This window comes from Lathyrus oleraceus, chromosome 1 (genome assembly GCF_024323335.1).
Source record: "Lathyrus oleraceus cultivar Zhongwan6 chromosome 1, CAAS_Psat_ZW6_1.0, whole genome shotgun sequence".
In the NCBI taxonomy this organism is placed as follows: Eukaryota; Viridiplantae; Streptophyta; class Magnoliopsida; order Fabales; family Fabaceae; genus Lathyrus; species Lathyrus oleraceus.
The window spans coordinates 435,192,048-435,214,868 of NC_066579.1; the positions used below are offsets into that span (position 1 = coordinate 435,192,048).

At 35.7% G+C, this 22,821-nt stretch overlaps 2 protein-coding genes and 1 long non-coding RNA gene across 3 annotated transcripts; all 3 read right to left on the reverse strand.

Annotated features, from left to right (window-relative positions):
* Positions 1–10,948: 10,948 nt before the first annotated feature.
* On the reverse strand, positions 10,949–11,671 carry LOC127080541 (precursor of CEP13). Its single transcript, XM_051020860.1, has one exon. The coding sequence runs from the start codon at positions 11,505–11,507 to the stop codon at positions 11,196–11,198; it is 312 nt and encodes a 103-aa protein (XP_050876817.1). The 5' UTR covers positions 11,508–11,671; the 3' UTR covers positions 10,949–11,195.
* A 3,458-nt stretch (positions 11,672–15,129) lies between these two features.
* On the reverse strand, positions 15,130–18,077 carry LOC127114876 (3-oxoacyl-[acyl-carrier-protein] synthase, mitochondrial; the record flags this gene model as incomplete). The annotated part of the gene is made up of 9 exons (XM_051046680.1): positions 15,130–15,376; positions 15,462–15,528; positions 15,634–15,667; positions 15,797–15,877; positions 15,983–16,134; positions 17,006–17,092; positions 17,248–17,319; positions 17,405–17,512; positions 17,844–18,077. Coding segments are annotated over 9 exons (921 nt in total), but the record flags the coding sequence as incomplete, so codon positions are not given.
* A 107-nt stretch (positions 18,078–18,184) lies between these two features.
* Positions 18,185–20,798, reverse strand: LOC127115872 (uncharacterized). The gene is made up of 4 exons (XR_007800907.1): positions 20,719–20,798; positions 20,480–20,608; positions 18,728–18,849; positions 18,185–18,319 (listed from the first exon to the last, which is right to left on the reverse strand). It is a non-coding gene; the product is annotated as an uncharacterized LOC127115872 (long non-coding RNA).
* Positions 20,799–22,821: the final 2,023 nt, after the last annotated feature.

Below are 22,821 nucleotides of genomic sequence, written 5' to 3' on the forward strand. Positions count from 1 at the left end.
GAGAGAGACTCTTCAGAACAGGTTCAGATATGACCTGGCACTGGAATAAGGCTCAACAACAGGCTCAGATATGACCTGAATAGGATTGAACAAACAGGTTCAGATATGACCTGGTAATGAAATAAAGCTCAACAACAGGTTCAGATATGACCTGAATAGTATTGAACAAAAGTTTGGAAAAACTCTTCAGAGCAGGTTCAAGTATGACCTGACACCGGAATAAAAGCTCAACAACAGGTTCAAACATGACCTGAGTAGTATTGAACAAAAGTTGGAAAAACTCTTCAGAGCAGGTTCAAGTATGACCTGACACCGGAATAAAAGCTCAACAACAGGTTCAAACATGACCTGAGTAGTATTGAACAAAAGTTGGAAAAACTCTTCAGAGCAGGTTCAAGTATGACCTGACACCGGAATAAAGCTCAACAACAGGTTCAAACATGACCTGATAACAATGTTGTCTTTGAATTTATGTATGACATATGTTGTGTGAAATGTCAGGTTTCTAAACAAGTTCTTGTTGAGGGCTTCCTTGATGACAGTGGTTTGAATTGCCTTCCTAAGCTATTATTGGAGCTCTCAGGATCTAATTCCTAGAATAAAGGCTTGCCTGTACATCTTGGTGCTCAAAGCTACACTACTGCCAAGCCTAACTTAGATAAGGTCTCCACTTTCAATTCATTATCATTGTGGCATCATAGATTAGAACATGCTAACTTTAATTATGTAAAACAAATTCTCAAAAAGTGTCATGTTCCTTTATCAAATAAACATGTTTTTTTGTTGTGCAAATCCTGTAATCTAGGCAAAACCCATAGATTATGTTCTCTTGCTTCAACTATTGTCTATGATAATGCCTTTGATATTGTTTATTCTGATTTATGGGGTCCTTCTCTCCATCCTTCTAGCTTTGGCTATAGATATTACATTTCCTTTGTAGATGATCACACTAGGTATACTTGGTTATATTTTCTAAAACAAAAATCAGAAGCCCTACAAGCCTTCAAGTTATTTCATGCGTTTATTCAAACCCAATTCAAGACAACCATCAAGTCAGTTCAATCTGACTATGGAGGTGAATTTAGGCCCTTCTCTAAATTTCTTGCAGGCCAAGCTATAAGTCATAGGCTCACTTGCCCTTATACATCCCATCTAAATGGGTATGTAGAAATAAAACACAGATATATAGTTGAAATGGGACTCAATTTTACTGCTCACTCATATATTTTTTTAACTTATTAGGACCATAGTTTTGCCACTGTAGTCTATTTGATTAGTAGGTTACCATCATCTACTTTGTCTGAGTTTGATTCACCTTTTCATGCCCTCTATAATAAACAACCTAGTTATCACACTTTGAAAGTTTTGGGGTGCTCATGTTTCCCATTATTAAGACCTTACAACAAAAGCAAGCTTCAACTAAGAAGCATAGAGTATATGTACTTGGGAGTCTCTCCTCAACATAATGGGTTTAAGTGTCTAAGTAAAGAAGGAAAAATATATGTCTCTATAGATGTTATTTTTCATAAGCAAGTCTTCCCATTTCTTCAAATGTTCTCCCATGAGACCACCAATACTAAGCCTTCTGAGTTTGCATGTGTGCAGGGTTCTATCAAAGTGATACCTTGAAAAACTCCCTCTCACATTAATGTTGTTTCTGGTGAAGTTTTAAAGAGGTATGTTGTACCTAATACAATTGAGAGCCCTCAGTCATATTCTATTTTCAAATCTCCACACATCTCTCATAGTGACTATCACCTATCAAGTCATAACCAACCTATCATTGTCTCACACAGTGCAGATAATGCTCTTGTACTTTCTATTTCTCTGACTAACTAGCATGTTAGTGGACCATTTAATGAGGATAACATCTCTTCACTCCCTAGTACTGATACAACTCAGTAGCCTGTCAAGTATAATAACAGGGCCATTGACTATGATCTCATAAATTATCCATAGGGAAATGAGTCTTGGCAGCCTCTCAACCTTAAAGAGCTAACATACATACACCATCTAGAGGATAATACTCCCTCTTAGTCAAATGAGTCACTCAACCCTAGTGTATAGTAGAGCTCTGGGTCTAATTTTGATAATTCATGTGTCTCTATCACCTTATTTTCATAGTAATCAACCATCTACTTCTCTTCTCCATAATAACCAGCCTATGTTAACTAGACCAAAAATGGGAAGTCAAAGCGTAAGGTCTTTGTTGCCCAGACACATGTTGAACCAACTAGTGCTAAGCAAGCTCTGTCTATTCCAGAATGGGCAAAAGATGTGCAAACTGAGTATGATACATTACTTACTAATGACATATGAACTCTTACCATTTTACTTTCTCATAGAAAAAACTAGTAGGGTGTAGGTGGGTGTTTAAAGTGAAAGGAAATTCGGATGGGAGTATACAAAAACATAAAGCCAGGTTAGTTGCTAAGGGTTGCCATCAAGAGCATGGATTTGACTTCACTTAAACTTTCTCTTCAGTGGTTAAACCAACAACAATCAGGCTTATTCTTACTCTTGATATCACCTACAAATGCATTATTCAACAGGTAGATGTCAATAATGCATTTTTGAATGGCATTCTCCATGAGGAAGTATATATGACCCTACCTCCTATGTTTGTTAGTGCTAATAAATTCTGGTGTGCAAACTCAACAAAGCCATCTATGGCCTTAAGAAGGCTCCAAAGGCCTAGTATGAGAAACTTACACAAGCCCTTATTTTGTTTGTCTTCATTCATTCAAGGTGTGATCATTATGTTGGTGTAAGCCCTAGAGGCCAATACTTTTGGTACTTGTATCGAATTATTTATTAATAATAAAAGGCTTTTTCTTTATTATGTTTGTCTAATAAAGTCTCTAGAATAGATAGTCCGTTTAATGTATCAAGTGTGACTTAATCATGAGATCACATTAAACATAAGGACATTATTCTTAAAGTATCCATGGTCGAGCTTTATTGTGAAGTGGGATAACATTAAAGCATTAATACTATTATGTATATAGATTGATGATCACATCTCATGGATCATGGATAAGGAGTTATCAAGTCTTAAACATAGGTATGAATATTAAGAGTAATATTTATACTGGATTGACCCGCTATGAGAATACTATATAGAATGTTATGCAAAGTGTCATAAGTTATTCTCATGGTGATAATGGTGTATACCACCCTTCGACCTGAAACCACTATGGACCCTAGATGTAGAGTCGATTGCCTTATTGCTGATCAAATATTGTCCGTAACTGGATGACCATAAAGACAGTTGATGGGTACTCCTCGAAGCATGCTAAGGGACATGAGTGACCTAGATGGAACTTTCCCATCCTGCGTAACAGGATAAATGTCTATGGGCCCAATATTGAACTGGACAAGGATGACACGGTCTACGCCTTGTGTTCAATATAGACATAAGGGCAAAAGGGTAATTGTACACATAAGTACTATCACAAAAGGATTTTTCATATCACATGACATTTTCGTGTCTTGGGTAGCAGTGATGTGTTGCTAGATACCGCTCACTGTTTATTATGTTAAATACGTGATTTAATATAATTGTCAATGTCGCGAAAACCTACAGGGTCACACACAAAAAGACGGATTGATGAGAGATAGAGTAACTAAGGAATACCGTAATGTACGGTGCCCTTAAGTGAATTATTGAACATCTTAAGGTATGGTGTACTTAAGTAGAATATGAAATATGGTAAGGTACCATGCACTTAAGTGATTTTGGCATATTATAAGATATGGGCCACATACACTTGAGTGGGTTTTTTAGCTTGCAGCCCACACAAGTGGTTCTATAAATAGAACCCTTGTGTAGAAACATTTGAGGAGTTGCAATTTCGTTTCTCTCTCTCTCTGTCTCTCTCTCTCTCTCTCACTCACTCAAAGTCTTCATTCGTAGTAGCTAGCACTGAGATTGAAGGAATTTGTTCATGTGGACTGAGTAGAGGCGTTGTCATCGTTCAACGTTCGTGATCGCTCCGTAGATCTGCATCAAAGGTTACAATCGTCACAAGAGGTAACAATTCTATCATTGATCATGCCCATTCGTAAGGATCAATTAAGGATAAATTTTAAATTCCGCTGCGTTTTGGATTGCTCTTCTCCTTCACATTATGTGTTTGTATATTATCACCAAGGCATCTCTCTATATGTTCTTGTGTATGTTGATGACATCTTAATCACTAGTTCCATCTCTACTCTTATTCACAATTTGATAAAAAAAATGAATGTTGAATTTACCTTGAAGAAATTGGGCCAGCCATCATATTTATGGGAATAAAAGTAAGCCATCAGAATAAGGGCTCCTTGTTGCTCACTCAAACCAAATACATCAGAGATTTGCTGACAAGAGCAAACATGTTGAATGAAAATGGTGTTCCAACCCCTATACTTAGTACCTACAAACTTAGTAAGCATATCACTGAGCCTTTTTCTGATCCTCAAATGTATCGATATATTGTGGGTGCTCTACAATATGTTTCTTTAACTAGGCCAGACATATCTTTTAGTGTGAACAAATCTTATGAGTTTATGGAAGCTCCCCTAGATTCACACTGGTTTGCTGTTAGGAGGATTCTGATATATCTCAATGGTGCTATTTCATATGGATTATTGTTGTCGCCCTCCTTATCAGATCAAGAATTCTCTCTTAGGACATACAATGATTTGGAATGAGCTAGTGGTCCTGATGATCGAAGCTTAACATCTGGTACATGCATTTTCTTTGGTCTTAATATTATTTCATGAAGTTCTAAAAAGTAGTCACTGGTTGCTCGCTCAAGTGCTGAAGTTGAGTATTGGGCTTTAACACACTCCACATATGAACTATTGTGGATATAGTCTTTATTGAATGAACTTGGAGTGTTATTCCCTACACCAACTCTGCTATGTGACAATAGAATGCAGTGTTAATGTCACATACCCCAGTTTTACATGTTCGCACAAAGCACATAAAGCTTGACATACATTTTGTTTGTGAAAGGGTTGTTTCTAAGAAGCTACTTATTCAACATGTTCTAGTTATGGCACAAATTGCAGATACACTGACAAAGCCTTTGTGAACAACAACTTTTCAAGATCTGAGAACCAAACTCAAGGTTACTTGTGTTGTTCGTCTCCCCTGAGTTTGCAGGGGATGTTAGAGATATATCTCTTTAGGTATTTTGTTGTTCATCTATTGGATACTTTAGTGAGCCTACAATGATCTAACTCTGTTACACTTGTACCTTAGGAAACAATTAGGCTACAATTGGAGGTTCACTCTAATTGTAATTGTTAGCTTTATCTTATCCATCTTGTATATATGTGACCAACTTCTTCTATAAAATCTAATGATGCTTATAATCACTTTTCTTCTTCTTTTTCTAATATGTATTTGCATCATCATCTTGAGATGAATCTCACAGAGATTGAAGTCTAACAAATACGAATAATCTAAATAGCCGATTAATTTGATCTCCTTTGCACATAATCATACCATTATTATCCAAAAAAAGTAACAATGAAATCAAAACATAATAATAATTACATTTGAAGCTAATGTCAAGGTTAATATGGAGTTGGAAGAACCATGCCTAACTTATTTGGTGTTAAAGGATTTAGTGTTAACATAAACGTTATAGTGGTTTGTGTTGATGGAAATACTACTTCAAAATATAAAGTTCACTTTCTCATAGTTATATGTTACTTAATCTCACACATCAACATAATATCATTCAAATAAAGTTTTTGTCATACAACCTAATCATGTAATGTTTGAGAGAGCATGGAAGTATTATGAAATATTTATAGGGTCAAAGATATTTTTGAGAATAAATATTTTTTTCTGTGTGGATGGTTTTGGTAGAAGGATGTGGTTCTCTCTAATTTAGACCAATGTATTTCAAATTTTAATAAGTTTAAAGTGTTTGTCGAAATAAAAGGAAACTCGAGATATGTTGGAGTGATGGTGGCGGTGAGTTCACTTTTAGAGAATTTAAAAACTTTTATGAAATGATGAAAATTCAACGTAAGATCACAACATTATACACCTCTCAATATAATGGTCTTTACTGAAAGGAGGAACATGATCCACTATGACACTACACTAAAATCCACTAAATTTGGATTGGAAGAATTTCAGGAACAGATTCACAAGATTATGATCACTCTCTCTTCAAAACATTTCCAGAATCTTGAAAACGTTCGCAGTGGGTTAACATTTCACTCGAAAGTGTGATGTAAAGGTGGTGAATTCGACTTGCCTATCAGGTGTTTTGGGATTTAGTAGGTGATCAAGAGACATTTTGACACCATAATAGGGTTCGACAAAGAAACTTCTCTACATGGGTATTTAGAGGTTATGAAGAAGATTTAAATAATAAGAGCAGTTTAGAAATTATTCAAAGACCAAGGACGTTTGAGAGCATAACAGGAGTAGAAGCCCGCATAATAGGATTACGTGTCAAATCCTAGGGTGGTAACAATTATCGATAATTATTTATGTATTTAGTATATAAGTTGATTTCAATTATGTAATAAAGGTTCATAATTTTTATCAATGACCTATATAGAACTCGAGTATCCAAGTCACAGAGAGAAAAAAGTTTGTGAGAGAACATGTATGAATCTGCTCCCTCTTTTAATTATGCAATCTAAGCATTTGTATACAATTACTTTATCATTTTCTTTGTTTTATTTTAGTTCTTAGAATAATTCAACATTTTTCTTATTGGGATTTCCACCCAATTTATTTATATTCTAACATCACATAACCGAGCACAAACATACTTTCTCAAATATTTTGCACAAATCATCCAGAGGATTTTTTCGAGTTTAATCCTTTAAATGAATGAAAACTTGTGATTTGATTTTCTAAAAATACCAAAAAAAACTAAGTGGCACACTCAGTGGGACCCTTTTGTGCAAGAAATTTAAAGTTTTGCGGAACAGTATTTTTGTGTTTTTTTAATTTCTTTTTCTCTTCATACATTCAATGTTTTCAATGTCTAAGTATGTATGCGTCAGAGGAGTGGTAAAACTCTTGTTGAGATGGCACGACCACAAATTTCTATCCTTCCCCTAAACGATGCTCCAGATACAGATGAACAACCAATTGTAACGATGGCAGGTGGTGTAGGAACTTCAACTTCCGCTGGAGTAACTGTTCATGTTATAAGCCAAATGTCAGTTTTGAAGACATTACCAGAAGTGGTGGTTCCCCCGCCATAAGTAAGAAGTATTCCAACTACTCCTAGGGTCACACAAACTGTTATATGAGACCCTGAACCTTTTTTTCTCTCTCCAAGTTTCATGTTACCCCTGGTAGTAAGGAATACCCTTATGGCATGCCAACTGTAATGACAACAGGACTGCAAACTAGTGCATCTACACATGCAGATAATGCAATGACCATGACATCTCATCTTAATCCATATTTGGCATTAGGATCTTCTATAAGTAATCCTAGTTGAATGACGCAACCACAAGGAGGGTTAGGATATATCCCTATAGTTATGTCACCCTAACCACTAGTTCCCTCATGTCTATGAGGCAACAAATGGATGAAAGTAACCATGATATGGTCAATATGTTAACCCAACAAATTGGTACTATGTTTAATCCTTTGATTCAAAACATAAAACTTACTTATCAATAATTGGCGCATCAAATGAGTCAAATTGCTTATTTATTTGGTGCTTCTCAAATTGGTACTGTATAACAATCCATACATAGGGTAGTCGAAGGAGATTTAGGTCGTAATGGCCCAGAAGTAGTGATGGTCTATAGGAACCAAGATGCATATCAAGTAGTTAGGAATTTCCAACAAAATGATTTGGGGGGGGGGGGACTTAGCCAATATGGTCGAGCAAATCTTAGTCCATAATGGTCTTAATATCGACCTTCATAAGACAAATTTCACTTTGCATTATCTGAGTATGTATTTCAAACCGAACTCCCTAGGGGTTGGATGATTCCCAAATTTACTAAGTTTGCAGGTGACACCGGTGAGCCTATTTTTGAACACATTGCTCGATATCAGACTGAGGCTGGTGATTTGGCCAATAATGAGAACTTAAAGATGAAATATTTCCCTAATTCTCTGACAAAAAATGCTTTCACATGGTTCACGATCCTCCCTTTAAACTCCATATGTAATTGGAATCAACTAGAAAGGGTATTCCATGAACAGTTTTATATAGGTCAGTCGAAAATTAGCCTGAAAGAATTAGCCAACATGAAGAGAAATTTCTTTGAGTCCATAGATGCCTATCTAAATAGGTTTAGTATAATGAAGTCAAGATGTTTTACTCAAGTACCTGAACACGAGCTAGTAGAAATGGTCGTATGTGGCATAAATTATTCCATTAGGTAGAAGCTAGATACCCAATACCTTATGGAAATGGCCCAGTTAGAAGATAGGGTTAGGAAGATCGAACTGTTGAAAGCTGAAAAGGCTAGGTCAAATAAATACCATAAAAAAGAAATTTTTTCGTATGTGTGTGTGTGTCTATATATATATATATATATATATATATATATATATATATATATATATATATATATATATATATATATATATATATATATATATATATATATATATATATATATATATATATATATATATATATGAGAACAATCAAGAATCTGACATAGTCTTTGAATGTCTCTAAGAGACGAGGTTAATTTGGCAGAACTAAAGTCATGACCTTTGTAAGGTCCTAAGACCCTATAATGGAAGGAATTCGGTCGAACCTAGTAATAATGAACAAAACTTATACGTTTGATGTAACCAAATGTGATGATTTTTTTTATCTTTTGGTTACCGATGGTCAAATCATAGTGCTTGAAGGCCTAAAGACACCACCATTGGAACAGATAAAAAAAAGGTTTATGTAAGTATCATAATTTTCTTGGTCATAAAACCTCTCAATGTGTATTTTTCATGGATCTAGTCAAATGCTTTGAAAGACGAAAGGTTGAAGTTTGGAGAGAAATCTAAACAACCTATGAAGATTGACGATGACCATCTACAAGTCAAAGAAGCGAATTTTGTCGAACCCGTCGACGTCATGATTGTTGTAATCACTAAAAACCACAACTCAAAGGTCGAAAGATGTGAACATGCTGGATCATGTTGAAAAAGTTAATGTGGTGTGCCCAAGTGCGGAGAAAGAGTTAATCGATTTCTTGAACCACTACAAAATAAAAAGGTCTGAAGTGATGCTTTGCCCTAGGTGCATTGTTGTATTCAACAAGGAGGCTGCAAAAAACCTAGAAGGTAGCAGGCCTCATCCCTCGAGGAAAAGTTTCAGAGGAGGGAGAAAGCATCAGTTTGCCTTTGACAAGAAAGAAGTTCCTTACCAAAAACATCAAGGACTTTCAAGGAGTTAGAAAATTCAGAGGAAAACTTACACTCCTCTAACTTATGTCCCTGTTGACAAGTGGATTCGACCTATTATAAAAGCCAATACTTACCAGCATAAATGGAAGGTAATTGAGGAGGTCGCAGGTTCATCATACAATGACAATTCCCAAATCTCCAACAAGTATTCAAATGGTTCGAAAAATTATTTAGGCAAAAATCAAATGACATGAACTCAGTGGAGAAGTTATCAAAGGAAAAAGAAAGAGACTCATTAAGGCAAGGAATCAAGTAAAAATGGTAAGCTACCAAAGATGGCAGAAAATTAAGTGATGAGGAGAGAAATAAAAGAAAAATTCTTCCCTCATTTGCCATAAGTGGTTAAACCAAATGGCAAGGATCTTATGTCATGCAAAGACGATGAGATGCTCACTGATAACTTCAACTCTAGGTCAGAAGGCAAATTAGATATAATATGCAATATAGTGTTTGTTTTGCCTATAGAATATGAAACTGTTATTGGGGTGGAAAAAGAGGAACATGCGTATCTTGTTGAGGAAATGACCAATCATAAACCTTTATGCTTCTATGTTACGAATAATGGTTGCATGAAGGAAGAAAAAGCCTCTTTTGAAAGGTTTGACGAAGGTATGAAATAACACTTGAAGCCCCTCTTTTTAAGAGCCAAAGTTGAAGAAGTAGTAGGCAATAAAGTATTGGTAGCTGGAGGAGCGACAGTAAATTTGATGTCAGATTTCCTGTTAAAGAAAATTGGAATGTTAGATACGGATTTAAGACCCTATAATATGGTTTTGTCCAATTATTAGGGAAAGACGAGTTACTCTTTAGGGGTTATCTAGTTTAACATTGTTGTAGAAACAATAATAAGACCAACCTTATTTGTGGTCATATCATCCAAGGTAAACTATAATCTCTTGCTAGGGCGAGAATGGATACACGGAGTGGGGGCAGTATCATCGGCTCTACACCAAATGATTTCCATATGGCAATCTGACAGTATTGTAAAAATGTACAGGTTGTCCAAAGTTATTTCTTGACCAAAGTCAACAGAGTAGACAAAAAGACATTTGACAAGAGGTTAGCTAATATATCTCATTATATGCCAGTGGGAATCAGATTTTCTGTACAAGGAGATGTCTTTTATTCCATTAAATTGCATCCAACCCACAATTTTATGTGGGAGTGTCAAACTATGGAGACATCCATGAACAATACCAAAAGTTACTAAAAACACCATTTTACTTCCATCTTATTATTATGATTGAAATTGACATTTTTGGGATCGATTATATATATATATATATATATATATATATATATATATATATATATACTGAAATAATAATAATTAAAATTAATAATTAAATAATATTTAACTATAAAATATTTCAACATTTTCTTCTTCCTATGGTCAGCTCTTTATCTCTAACATAGTTTAATCTAAAATCTAATCAACTCGAAATCGATGGTGCCTCTGAAGTTTCAAACCAACAATTTCGCAAAACGTTTGATTTTAAATTAAGTCATTTTGGTAAGCATTATACAGAAAGAACAAAACAAAAGTTGGTCAAGTGGAAAACAAACATGTCATTCATTCATTCCTATATAAACTAATTTATCCCTCAATAATTATAAATCTAACTACAATATGATATCAAATAATCCCCTAAACCAATAATGCAGAGACATATATGCTAACATTAAACTCTCTTTATACAATTCATCTATCCCTATACATATAAATAATCTATAAAAAAAATCAGAAATCTAAACAAATGAAACAATGTGTGATCTATATGAACTAAAAAAATCAATGACCGGCACCAGGACTAGGAACAGATCGCAGAAGAATCCTAACTTCAGGTTCATTACTTATGAGATGACGCGCAACGAGCTTCTCGTCAACTTCAACAGAGTTACCTCTCTTGCTTGGTGCTGAAGAAGGCACAGTACCCTTAGGGAGTGAAGCGAGAAACAAACTGTCCGTTGAAGATGGTTTATTCACTTTCTTGTTGTTGAGTTTTTCTGAACGAATATGTAGTTGTCTTCCTTCTATAGATGAACAAAAGGAACCAAAGATAATCAGTAATAGAACAACTTGCATAGCGTAAAAGCGAGCCATTGAAGAGTTTTTCAAGTATTATTAACTTTGTGTTGGTTGGTTATGAGATAATGAGAAGAAGTGAGTTTCTTGAAGGCAAAGATGTGTTATATATAAAGAGAGAGAAAGAGAGAGAGAGGGCGTGGAGAACAAGTTTTGGTTTTGAAATGGAAAAAAATGCGTTGAAAAATATAGAGTGAGAAAGGTGTATATTTGTATAAGAAAAGTCTTATTAGTCAAAGAAAGAGTAATGTGTTGTAAAGTTTAATAATGTCATGTTTTCCATAATAGCCACCATATTTGCCGCGTGGAATTTACGAGTTAGGTGAAGGTGAGGTAAGCGCCGCCCAACCCTTTTTGGTAATTTCGGTTTTGATTTTATTTTGGATATATATTACACCGTCAATGTGTCAAATCTAGTTAATGTGTGCTAAAGTGATAACATGGCTGGCTTGGAAGGGCTTGGATTAAGGCATTCACTCGTTTCAGCGGAAAATAAGATTTGGATTTCTATAGTTAGGGAAATATTCAATATAGTCGGCGTGTTTTTCTACATATGGTGTGGAAGAAAGGGATGTGTGTTCACCAAGATTTATTAATTCAAACTCTATACTCTAAATAAGTATTTTCTTTATAACAATGACGTATGCACAAACGAATAATATGTCAAAAAATGTTGAGAACATAATGTGAATGCTCTCTTTTTAGTTTTTGTTTTCTATATATAAGACTAAGATATTGAATAAGAAACCGTTTTTTTCAATAAGTAAGAATCTCATTCAATAGAGTATAAGGAGTACTATTGTTCAATTACAAAAGGCCGGAAAATTTGAAAATAAAAAAGAGAGAGATTATAAACCAACAACAACTTAAATAAGGCAATTTAGGTTGAGAATGTAATTCATGGTATCGAAATATATTGTTGTTGAAATACTTAGGTGTTGAAGTGTCGAAATATTGAGGAGTTAGCCTCAATATGGTTTTTACTTAGGCCTAATTTTATAGTGTTAGTACAATTGGGTATTTTGGGTTTTGTTTGAGGAGCAACCAAACCCAAAATCTATAAATAGGGAGTAATCTCTATCATTTTAAAAATAACACATACTTTCAGCTGGAAAGAATAAAAAATTCTCAATTTGAGAGCAGACGGAAACTCTACAAAAATTTCTTCTTCTTCCTTATTCGAAAACCCTAATCTCTATTTCTTCCCAAATTCAGTTGTGTTTCTTTTCATTACCATTGTGAACTGAAATTTTGCAATCAAGGTTGGTTGATTCACTCGACTGAAGAGTGAAGAACAAGATGAGTAATCAATCATAAAGATTGATTCTTGTTCATCAAGATTCAGTTCAGAATTCTCCATAGGTTTTGGTGAATTTCTTGAAGGGAAATTAGTGAATTTTTAACATCTGGTTCTATAACACTCGTTGAGTAATTCGTGGGAAGCAAAATACGATGGTGATGAATCACCCGAACGGGAATTTTCCGGCGAGTCTCCCAATTCTGAAGAATCAGAATTATGAGAATTGGTGCAAGTAGATAAAGTTTGTTTTTTGCTATCAAGATCTTTGGGATCTTGTGAAGGGGGGAGTGACACCGCTCGGAGCAAACGCGGCGAATGAAGAAAAGGCTGCATACAAAGAATTGAAGAAGAAAGATTATAAAGCTCTCTTTATAATCCATCAATGTGTTGATGCAGACAATTTCGAAAAGGTTAGTTATGTTGAATCAGCGAAAGAAGCGTGAGAAATTATAAAAAAATCGTTTGGAGACGTAGAAAATGTGAAAGAAGTGAGGTTACAAATTCACAAAAGAACGTATGAATTGCTTCAGATGGAAGACAATGAAAGCATAATTGATTTTATCACTAGGGTTACAAAACCGATGAATCAAATCAAGGTATATGGAGAAATGTTGACATCAAGATCAGTTCTTTCGAAGATCTTGATGTCATTGGCTCCAAAGTTTGACCATGTGATAGTAGCCATAGAAGAGTCGAAAGATTTGTCAACGTTGACAAAGGAAGAGCTTCAAGGGACACTTGAATCTCATGGACAAAGAATGATTGAAAGAGTTGCATGCAAGTTGAAGAGTGATATGACTTCACATGCACAATCAGCGAGAGAAAAGAAAGGTAAAGGGAAGTGGTTCGATAACAAAGGTAGAAGAGGCTACAACAATTCGACTGGTCGAAATCAGCAAGAAAGGGGTTGGTCGAATCGTAGAAAACACGCATACCAAAGTAACCAAAGAGGTGGTGCTACAGGTAGAGAAAGAGGCGGTGGCTGAAAACTTGACAAAAGTTACATTCAATGTTTCAATTGTCAGAAGTATGGTCATTACTCTAGTGATTGTCTTGAAAAATAAAAGAATCAAGATAATGATGCAAAGTTTACAAAGCATAAAGAAGAAGAGATGTTGCTAATGGTCACAACAAGAGATGAAGAAAGATTACAGGACCAATGGTACTTGGAATCAAGATGTTCATCACACATGACTAATAGGAAAGATTGGTTTGTCAACATGAAAATCTCAATGAAGAACATGGTAAAATTTGCAAATGACAATACTTTAGCAACTGAAGGTATTGGTGATGTTTTGATCATGAGGAAAGATGGAAAAAGGTCAGTAATTTCTAATGTACTGTACATACTAGGCATGAAAAGTAATTTGCTTAGCATAAGGCAGTTGGTCGAAAAGAACTACAAAGTATCGAATAGAAGAAAAGATGATGAGAGTTCTCAAATCAAGTGGAAGTTAATCTTGAAGGCACTTTGTCTCAGAATAGAACCTTTAGGATTGAACTTAATGTGATGAAGCACAAGTACCTTGCAACTAGAGCTAGTGGGGATGAATGGATATGGCACTATATACTTGGCCATCTCAACTTCAAAGACATCAGAGATCTGAAGAGAAGAAATATGGTTTCAGGGTTACCAGAAATTGACATTCCAAATGAAGTATGTGAGGAATGTGTGCAGACGAAGCAACACAAGAACAGCTTCAGCAAAGATGCAGGAAGCAAGTCGAAGGAAATCCTTGCAACACTACGCCAAACAAGACCTTAGACAGCGCTTTAAAGCGCTGTCTAAACCTCCGCTGCTAAAGGTTTAGACAGCGCTTTTTTAAATCTTAAAAGCGCTGTCTAAGCCCCCCCCCCCTTAGACAGCGCTTTGTCCAAAAGCGCTTTCTAAGACCCTCCTATTTTAATTTTTTTAGGTATACCTTAGACAGCGCTTTTGGCCAAAGCGCTGTCTAAGGGGGGGGGGGGGGGGGGGGGGGGGCTTAGACAGCGCTTTTCAAAAAGCGCTGTCTATGCCCCCCTATTTTAATTTTTTTAGGTATACCTTAGACAGCGCTTAAGACAAAAGCGCTGTCTAAGGGGGGGGGGGGGGGGGGGGCTTAGACAGCGCTTTTCAAAAAGCGCTGTCTAAGCCCCCCCCCCCCTTAGACAGCGCTTTTGCCTAAAGCGCTTTCTAATCCCCCCCTTAGACAGCGCTTTTTACAAAAGCGCTGTCTAAGGTATACGAAAATTTTTGAAACTTTTGTTTTAAACCACATTTTTTCCAGGTTTATAAACCATTGTTCAAATTAAATCACTATCCAATGTGAGAATCTCAATCAACACCATTGTCACGCTCAAAACATGACATCTGGAGTATGAAGTTTGTTGGATAATACTATATATAAAACGTGGGGGAGAAAGGAAAAATATAGTCACAACATGCATACATGATAAGTTGGCAGCTTAGCAAACATAAAACCTCTAATGCTACGTAGAAAATACAAATCAACATAGGATGATTAAAAAACCTGTCTTAAAGCACGAGTCATGGCCAGAATGGCACCTCTCCCATCACTAGGAGGTTGAGTAATGTGATATGCATCCCCTAATCAAAATCCATATGAAACGAAGTCAATCTAATATAAAACTAAGATTAGGGAGAAAATTTAGCATATCCTGCAACAAATTACCTGACATCCCATAGCCACGAATCTCTGCATAGATTTTGGCTCCTCGATTTTTAGCATGCTCAAGTTCCTAAACAATAGGGGAAACATATAAACAAACAAGAAAGACCAGACTATAAACAAATAACTGAAGAGGAATTGGAGGGATAGATACACAATAAATTTTTTAACTAACCTCCAAGACCAAGACTCCAGAACCTTCTCCTATCCTGAGTAAGAACACAACATGGATATAAGCAGCATGACAAACAAACCAATAATTTGAAGTCAGAAAATGAAAACTAAGCAAAACAAATTAATTAATATAAGTAACGAATCTGCAGTGTTGTTATACTCACACAAACCCGTCTCGGCCACTGTCAAATGGCCGTGATGCTTCCTGTGGCAATGAGTTATACTTTGTAGTCAAGGCCCGGGACCTGCAAGTTTCCAATATCAGGTTTTAAAGCATCAGAGGAACAAAGGACAGAACTAATATGGTGGTTGGCACTAACATAAAACACAGGATGGTGGCTACAATTTACCTGCAGAATCCTGCAATTGACAATGCATCAATGCTCGACTCAGTCCCTCCAGTCACCATAACATCTGCATCCCCAAATTGAATCATTCTCATTGCATCACCAATAGAATGTGATCCAGTAGCACAAGCAGTGACTGCAGCATGATTTGGCCCCTGTATTCAGGAATAGGGAAAAAGTTCAATTCATGATTAATAATGATCACAAAGGTCAGCATAGAAAAATATGTGAGTAGCTCTGCAACAAAAACAGCAATCAGCTTTAGTACCTTATTTTTCAGATGTTTTTTTTTACATATGTTAAAACTTATAATTGTTCTGCCAGGAGATATATCATGATTGACTAACCAATCCCGTAAAACATGTTTGACATAAGTCACATAACTATATCCAAAGTGATGGGTAAAAGAGTTATATCTTTGTTTCAGAAGGCTGCTAACCATTTCTCAGTGGATATGATGTTACTTTAATATTTAAACTTAAAAGAGTAAGAAACATGGGAGTAAGAAGATATATTGTAATGAACAAATAATCTCCACGCTTAAAATACAATAATTTGCACATATGATGCATAGGTACAGATACGGTACCCGGTACGAGTACGGATAGCGGTACAGGATACACCATTTTTATATTAATCAAGGTACGGGTACGTTAATAGAAAATAAGAAATTCTCTATAAAATGTATTACTAGGGAATTAAATTGTTCAATTCACAACACAACATCCCAATAAAAGTTTAAAAGTAAAAATTGTGTTAAGTTACAATAACTAAGAAACTAAAATACATAAACATATTATATTAATATATGAGAAAATTACAAATTTCACTCGAAACAGAATAATGAGAAAAAAGTAAGTACCACGAGTACGGTAAGAGTACTTCACTCTATATACCTACAGAATTTCTTTTTTAAAGTATATCTACAGAAGATAGTAAAGCAAAATGCAGTTGCCTATCCAGCAATTATAGGAGCTGACTATATTTGTATTATAGAATATCAATCAATTGAGAGTAGTTCTTTACCTGGAACCCATATTTCATGCTAACATGACCTGATGCCATGTTGATCAATATCCGTGGGACAAAAAATGGACTAAGTCGACGAAGACGCTGCATTAAGGGGAGAAAAGGTAAAAATCAAATACAAAAGTTCAAATTAACAAACCATTTTTCAATCATAATTAAAGCATGTGGAGAAACACTTGAATGAGGAAAGATCATCAAAGTATTTCAGAATCAGTAGTGGTGAGTTTCAACAAACTGACCTTCTCGCATATCAGTTGTGCAGAGTCTAACATGTCACTAACGCTTCCAATTCCCCCACCAATAGACACCCCCTGGTTACTTTTGAAGTTAAAATACAGTGCAAAGGAATTGTCGAAAATTGGTTGTAATCAATCAACCATATTAAAAATAGCATACCGTTCTTTCCTTGTGTTCCTGCTCAGTGGGAAACCAATTAGAATCTCTAAGAGCTTCCTCAGCAGCACATAGAGCATATGCTACAAACCTTGTCATTGATCGATGTTCCTAAGGGAAATGTCACAATACTACAATGACATCAATAAGCATAATAGTTGTTCAGATGCAGCATGTATACGTAAAACCAAAGCAATACCACATAAGATTAACTAACACTTGACATGTTCGTAAGCTCTTTTCAGCTTATTTCCATAAACTCTCTATAGCATATAAAAACAGCTTATACCTTATATGAAAACAGCCCGACATTTATCTTTGGTTATAAACATAGTTCATACACAAGACATATATGATAGGGATTATGCTATAAACGCCTAACTAGAATCTTTACCAAAACAAAGTGACAATTTGTAATCCTATTCTAACATTAATGCTATACCTTAGAATTAAGCCAAAGTTCCTCATTGAATTCGCCCTTGTTGGTTCCGGTGGGAACAACAGCGGCAACTTTGGAAGTCAATTGATCAAATGTAGTCAACTGAGTTTCTGAATCAAAACTATTCATCTTGAGATCCTCCAAACGTAATGCTCTTATCCCACATTTTCCATCAATCAATTGGTTCCATGTTTTATCCACTCCACAACCCAGAGGTGTCACCATACCCAAACCTACAATTCAAACACCGCGAAATTCCACAACAAGTACGAGATTATGTAAGATTCTAGTAATGTAAAATTGAAGAGAAGCATATGGATATAGATTGTGCAATGATTTGAAAAGAGACCAAGCACATACTTTTGGAAAGGTCCAAGACCTCTGCTTCCCACAACTAGTAAATCTGGACGTAGCCGTTTCACCTCATTCAATATCACATCTTTGGGGTCGCCCTGCCTAATCCATGCTTGACAGGACACCTACAAGCATATAAGTATTTAGCTTGTCTGCAGGCATATTATAAATGTTTACGAAGGATTTAGATTCACTACAGTCATGTCATGTGGTCTAGCGGTCATAAATCTCAGTACATCAGATGAAGATCAAACAAGTCATATTCCTTGACGGCCAATAATACGAGTTGTCCAATATTCACCCAACAGTCAATGATTCTTGACAGTAAAGAATCTGTCTGTTTATGAAGAAGTTAAACAACAGCTTCTAAAAAAATTAAGATACAATAGCTAATTTCAACTTCTATGAGAAATTCTTGTTTAAAAACCTTAGTTTTTACAAGATTCTTTAAATATTTCTTTTATCATAAGTGCTTATGGAGAAGTTTATCCAAACAATTTCTAAAATCACAAGTAGAGCAGAAAAAATATTACCCCAATTTCATTACACCTACTGACAAAGTATTCCAGCAGATGAGTCCCTCTAACCCTTTCTTTCTCTTTCATGTTCTTAAAGTCTTCATTAGATGCATAGATACTATCCACGTCCTCGTAACCTACAAGAAACAAAACACATGTCCTTTATTTTGCTTTATAAAAAGTAAATATATGCCTCACTGGATTACATTCATGTTCAAAACAAAGGGTCAGATCACAGAAACAAGAAGGAAAATGCAAAACAGAGAAAGATACTTTCCCTCAGCAGGCTATCAAAGCTAGAGCTGATAAATTTTTCATCACCGGAAATGTTGATATTGGTAACATTAAAGACCAAATACCATAAGGATGCAATATGGTAAACAACTTAAGATGTATTTTAGTGAACAACTTAGTTAAGCACTTATAATATAAGTGTTGTCCATGGTGGTCCATGACAGAGAGCAAAAATACAGCCATACCCGCTACTTAGTGACGCCACCATAGCAGATTATGGCGGAAAAACCCACAATGTCGGCCAATATTTATCATTGCGGCGAGCACAAAAATCACCACTGATATCCATCATAGGTTAGGTTATACTTGGCTAAATAGTTTAGTTAAGCGCTTGTCTTTTGAGTACTTATGAATAAGCTATTTCATACAAACTATAATGTTTTCATAGGTTATCCTAGAGAACTTATTGCAATAACTCGAAAACAACTTATAGACATATCATAAGCTATTTCTATAAATTTTTCTAACCACTCACACAAGCTCAAATGATCAACAGAAATTACATACAATAAATTAATTCGAACAGAAATCAAGAACTGAAATTAAAGAAGAAATAACAGCAAAATATCGAGTGGCATCTCCTCCAGCTACTTTATTAAGAATCTAAGCAACTATATGACTAGTTTGGAAATTCCAAGGACTTCCCTCAAAACAAACAACATATGTAACTGGGAAACAGAGTACCAAGGGTCATGTTCTCTGTTGACTTTTAAATTACAACTTTATTTAATGATGATATTGAAGACATAAAAGGTGCCAACATTGCCAGTGTAGTGAGAAAAATATAGCAGTAATGAATGTCATTATTAATAGGCAAAAGAATAATTTTTTTGTTTAAATTGAACAAGTCTTCCCTTTTTCATTAAACCCGCAAGAGTCCTCTATTTTACAGTTACACTTCATAAAACCTAACTTCAATAGATGATCCCTAAACAAAAGCAAGCGTTTTCATTTGTTAAAGAAACATTATCATATGATAAAATATCGTTATTCGGTTTAAATATTCTATACTCCAGGATCCCTTCTACTAAAGGATAAACTTCTGCAAATTAAAACTGAGCATATGTTACCTACACATCAATAATAAACCAATCCTTGAAGCACCTTGACTCAGAGCCGGAGCTTGTTAAGATGAACTTTTATTCAACCAAACAAGAAATAATGCATTCTCAACAAACAATATATATTTTCAAACATGTTACAAAAACTATAAACGATTTATACTCAAAATCAACATAAGCAAAGTCACTGTGACATTTCAACAAACACCATGTTTGCAAACTCAAGCCTATGATAAAAAAAAATAATCCTCATCAACAGTATCAAAAGAAACAAGTGAAGAATAGCAATTAATTTGTCATCAACAAAATTTTATCACCATTAAACTTTTACCAGCAAAAAATTAACATCGGTCAAACAGTGAAAAAAAGGAGTTATAACAAGAATGCAGAAATGAATGGGTATGTGAGTTACCTTTTCATTGAGGAAGAGGGAGATAGATATAGAGAAGTGCAATGGCTTTGTGTTCTCTGACGGAGGTGAACGGCGGCGCTCTGTCGGAGTTTAACGGCTGTGAGTCGGCGAGCCTTGTCGCAGTTTGTGCTGTAGCGAGAGGTGGGAAAATTAGAGTCAGCAACTAATTTCAATACAAAAACCAGATTGGAAATTGTATCATTAGACAAAATTGTGCGTTAGGTTATAGAAAGAAGGACCTCTTGGCTCGTTTGGGATCAACGGTCCACAATTGGGCGAGTTTATCAGGGGACACAGCCTTCTTAGATTCGATTCCTTCCGATTCCTTCCGATTGAGATCGACGGTGGAACGGAGACGACATCGTTGTGTTGTTGTTGTTTCTGATTCGGTTTGAACCCGGGTTTTTTCTTCTTCTTCTTTTCTCCTTCCCGCTCACTCTCACACTTGCGGTTCTCTTCTCTTCTTCTTCTTTTCTCCTCCCCGCTCACTCTCAGAACTTTTGGTTTTAAATTTTTTTTTAATTGAAAGACTTTAAACAGCGCTTCCTCAAAAGCGCTGACTAAGGTCTATATTTAAAAGCGCTTTCTAAAAGCGCTGTCTAAGGGGGGTCTTAGACAGCGCTTTCTAAAAGCGCTGTCTAAGACCCCCCCCCTTAGACAGCGCTTTCATTATTTTTTTAGAACATTTTACGTGTTTTATTTTTATTTTAACCTTAGACAGCGCTTTCTTTTAAAAGCGCTGTCTAAGATGCGCTGTTAAAAATCCTTTTTGGCGTAGTGCAATCGTATACTCTGATGTGTGTGGCCCTATCCAGGTGGATTCGATTGGAGGTAATAGATACTTTGTCACATTCATAGATGATTTTAGTCAAAAAAACCGTCGACTTACCTGATCAAGAAGAAAAGTGAAATGATCGAGGTATTTTCCAAGTTTAAATCTATGGTTGAACGACAAAGTGGTCGAAAGCTCAAGATAATGAGGACTTATGGTGGTGGAGAATATGTGTCGAAAGGGTTTGACATGTTATGTGAAAAAGAAGGGATTGTGCATGAGGTAGTGTCATCCTACACTCCACAGCAGAATGGAACTGCAGAAAGGAAGAATAGAACCATCATGAATATGGTGAGAAGTATGTTTAAAGGAAAGCCTATGCCCAAAGAATTATGGGGAGAAGCTGTATCGATAATAATGTATATTTTGAACAGATGTCCAACGAAGAAGCTAGATGGAATCAGGCCAGAAGAATGTTGGCTTGGTATCAAGCCTAACTTGAGTCGTCTAAAAGTATTTGGATCTATAACACAAAGAAATGTCCCAGGTCAGTTGAGAAGAAAAGTTGATAACAAGTCGAGTCAAATGATCCTAATAGGGTATCATTTGACTAGAGGTTACAAGTTGTTGGACCTAGTGAACAAGCAAGTAGTGATCAACAGGGACACAATCATAGATGATCTTAAGGAATGTGATTGGACTGAAAATGTCAAGAAGGATTCAATGAGAGTATTATGTGAAGAACCAACAAGTGAAGTCGAAAGACAAGTTCGATAAGAAGAAGTCAGAGGTCAAGCAAGTACAAGCAGACCTCAGAGAATAAGAAACATGCCTATAAGGTTGTAGGAATGTGTGATTATATCAGATGATGCAGTCGATGATGAAGGTGAGCTAGTACATTATGCTTTCTATGCAGATGTTGAACCAGTAAATGCAACTAAAGTATTAAAGGATTTGAAATGGGTGAAAGAAATGAATGAGGAACTAGAGTCCATCGAAGTCAACAACACTTGGTCACTTGTCGAACTGCCTCAAGGCAAGAAGGCAATCAATATGGATTGTTTTTACAAGGTGAATTTGAATCCTAAAGGAGAAGTAACTCGACACAAGGCAAGTATTATGGCGAAAGGATTTCTTCAAAAGGAAGGAATCAATTTCGATGAAGTTTTTCGCCCGTTGCTAGGATTAAAACAATCATGTTGGTTGTTGGTCTAGCAAACATGAACAACTGGCACATATGTTATATGGATGTGAAATGTGCATTCTTGAATGGACCCTTAGATGTAGAAGTATATGTTGCACAACCAACTGAGTTTGTGACACATGGCGAAGAAAGCAAGGTATACAGGCTGCATAAAGCCCTATGTGGACATAAGCAAGCTCCAAGAGCTTGGAATAAGAAGATAGACAGTTTCCTAAGGGATAAAGAATTTGTGAAGTGCACAACTAAGCATGGAGTATATGTAAGAATAAGCAATAGTGAGTTGCTTATACTATGTCTATATGGAGATGACCTATTAATAACAGGAAGTTGTAAGAAGGAGATCGAAGATTTCAAACATGACCTAAG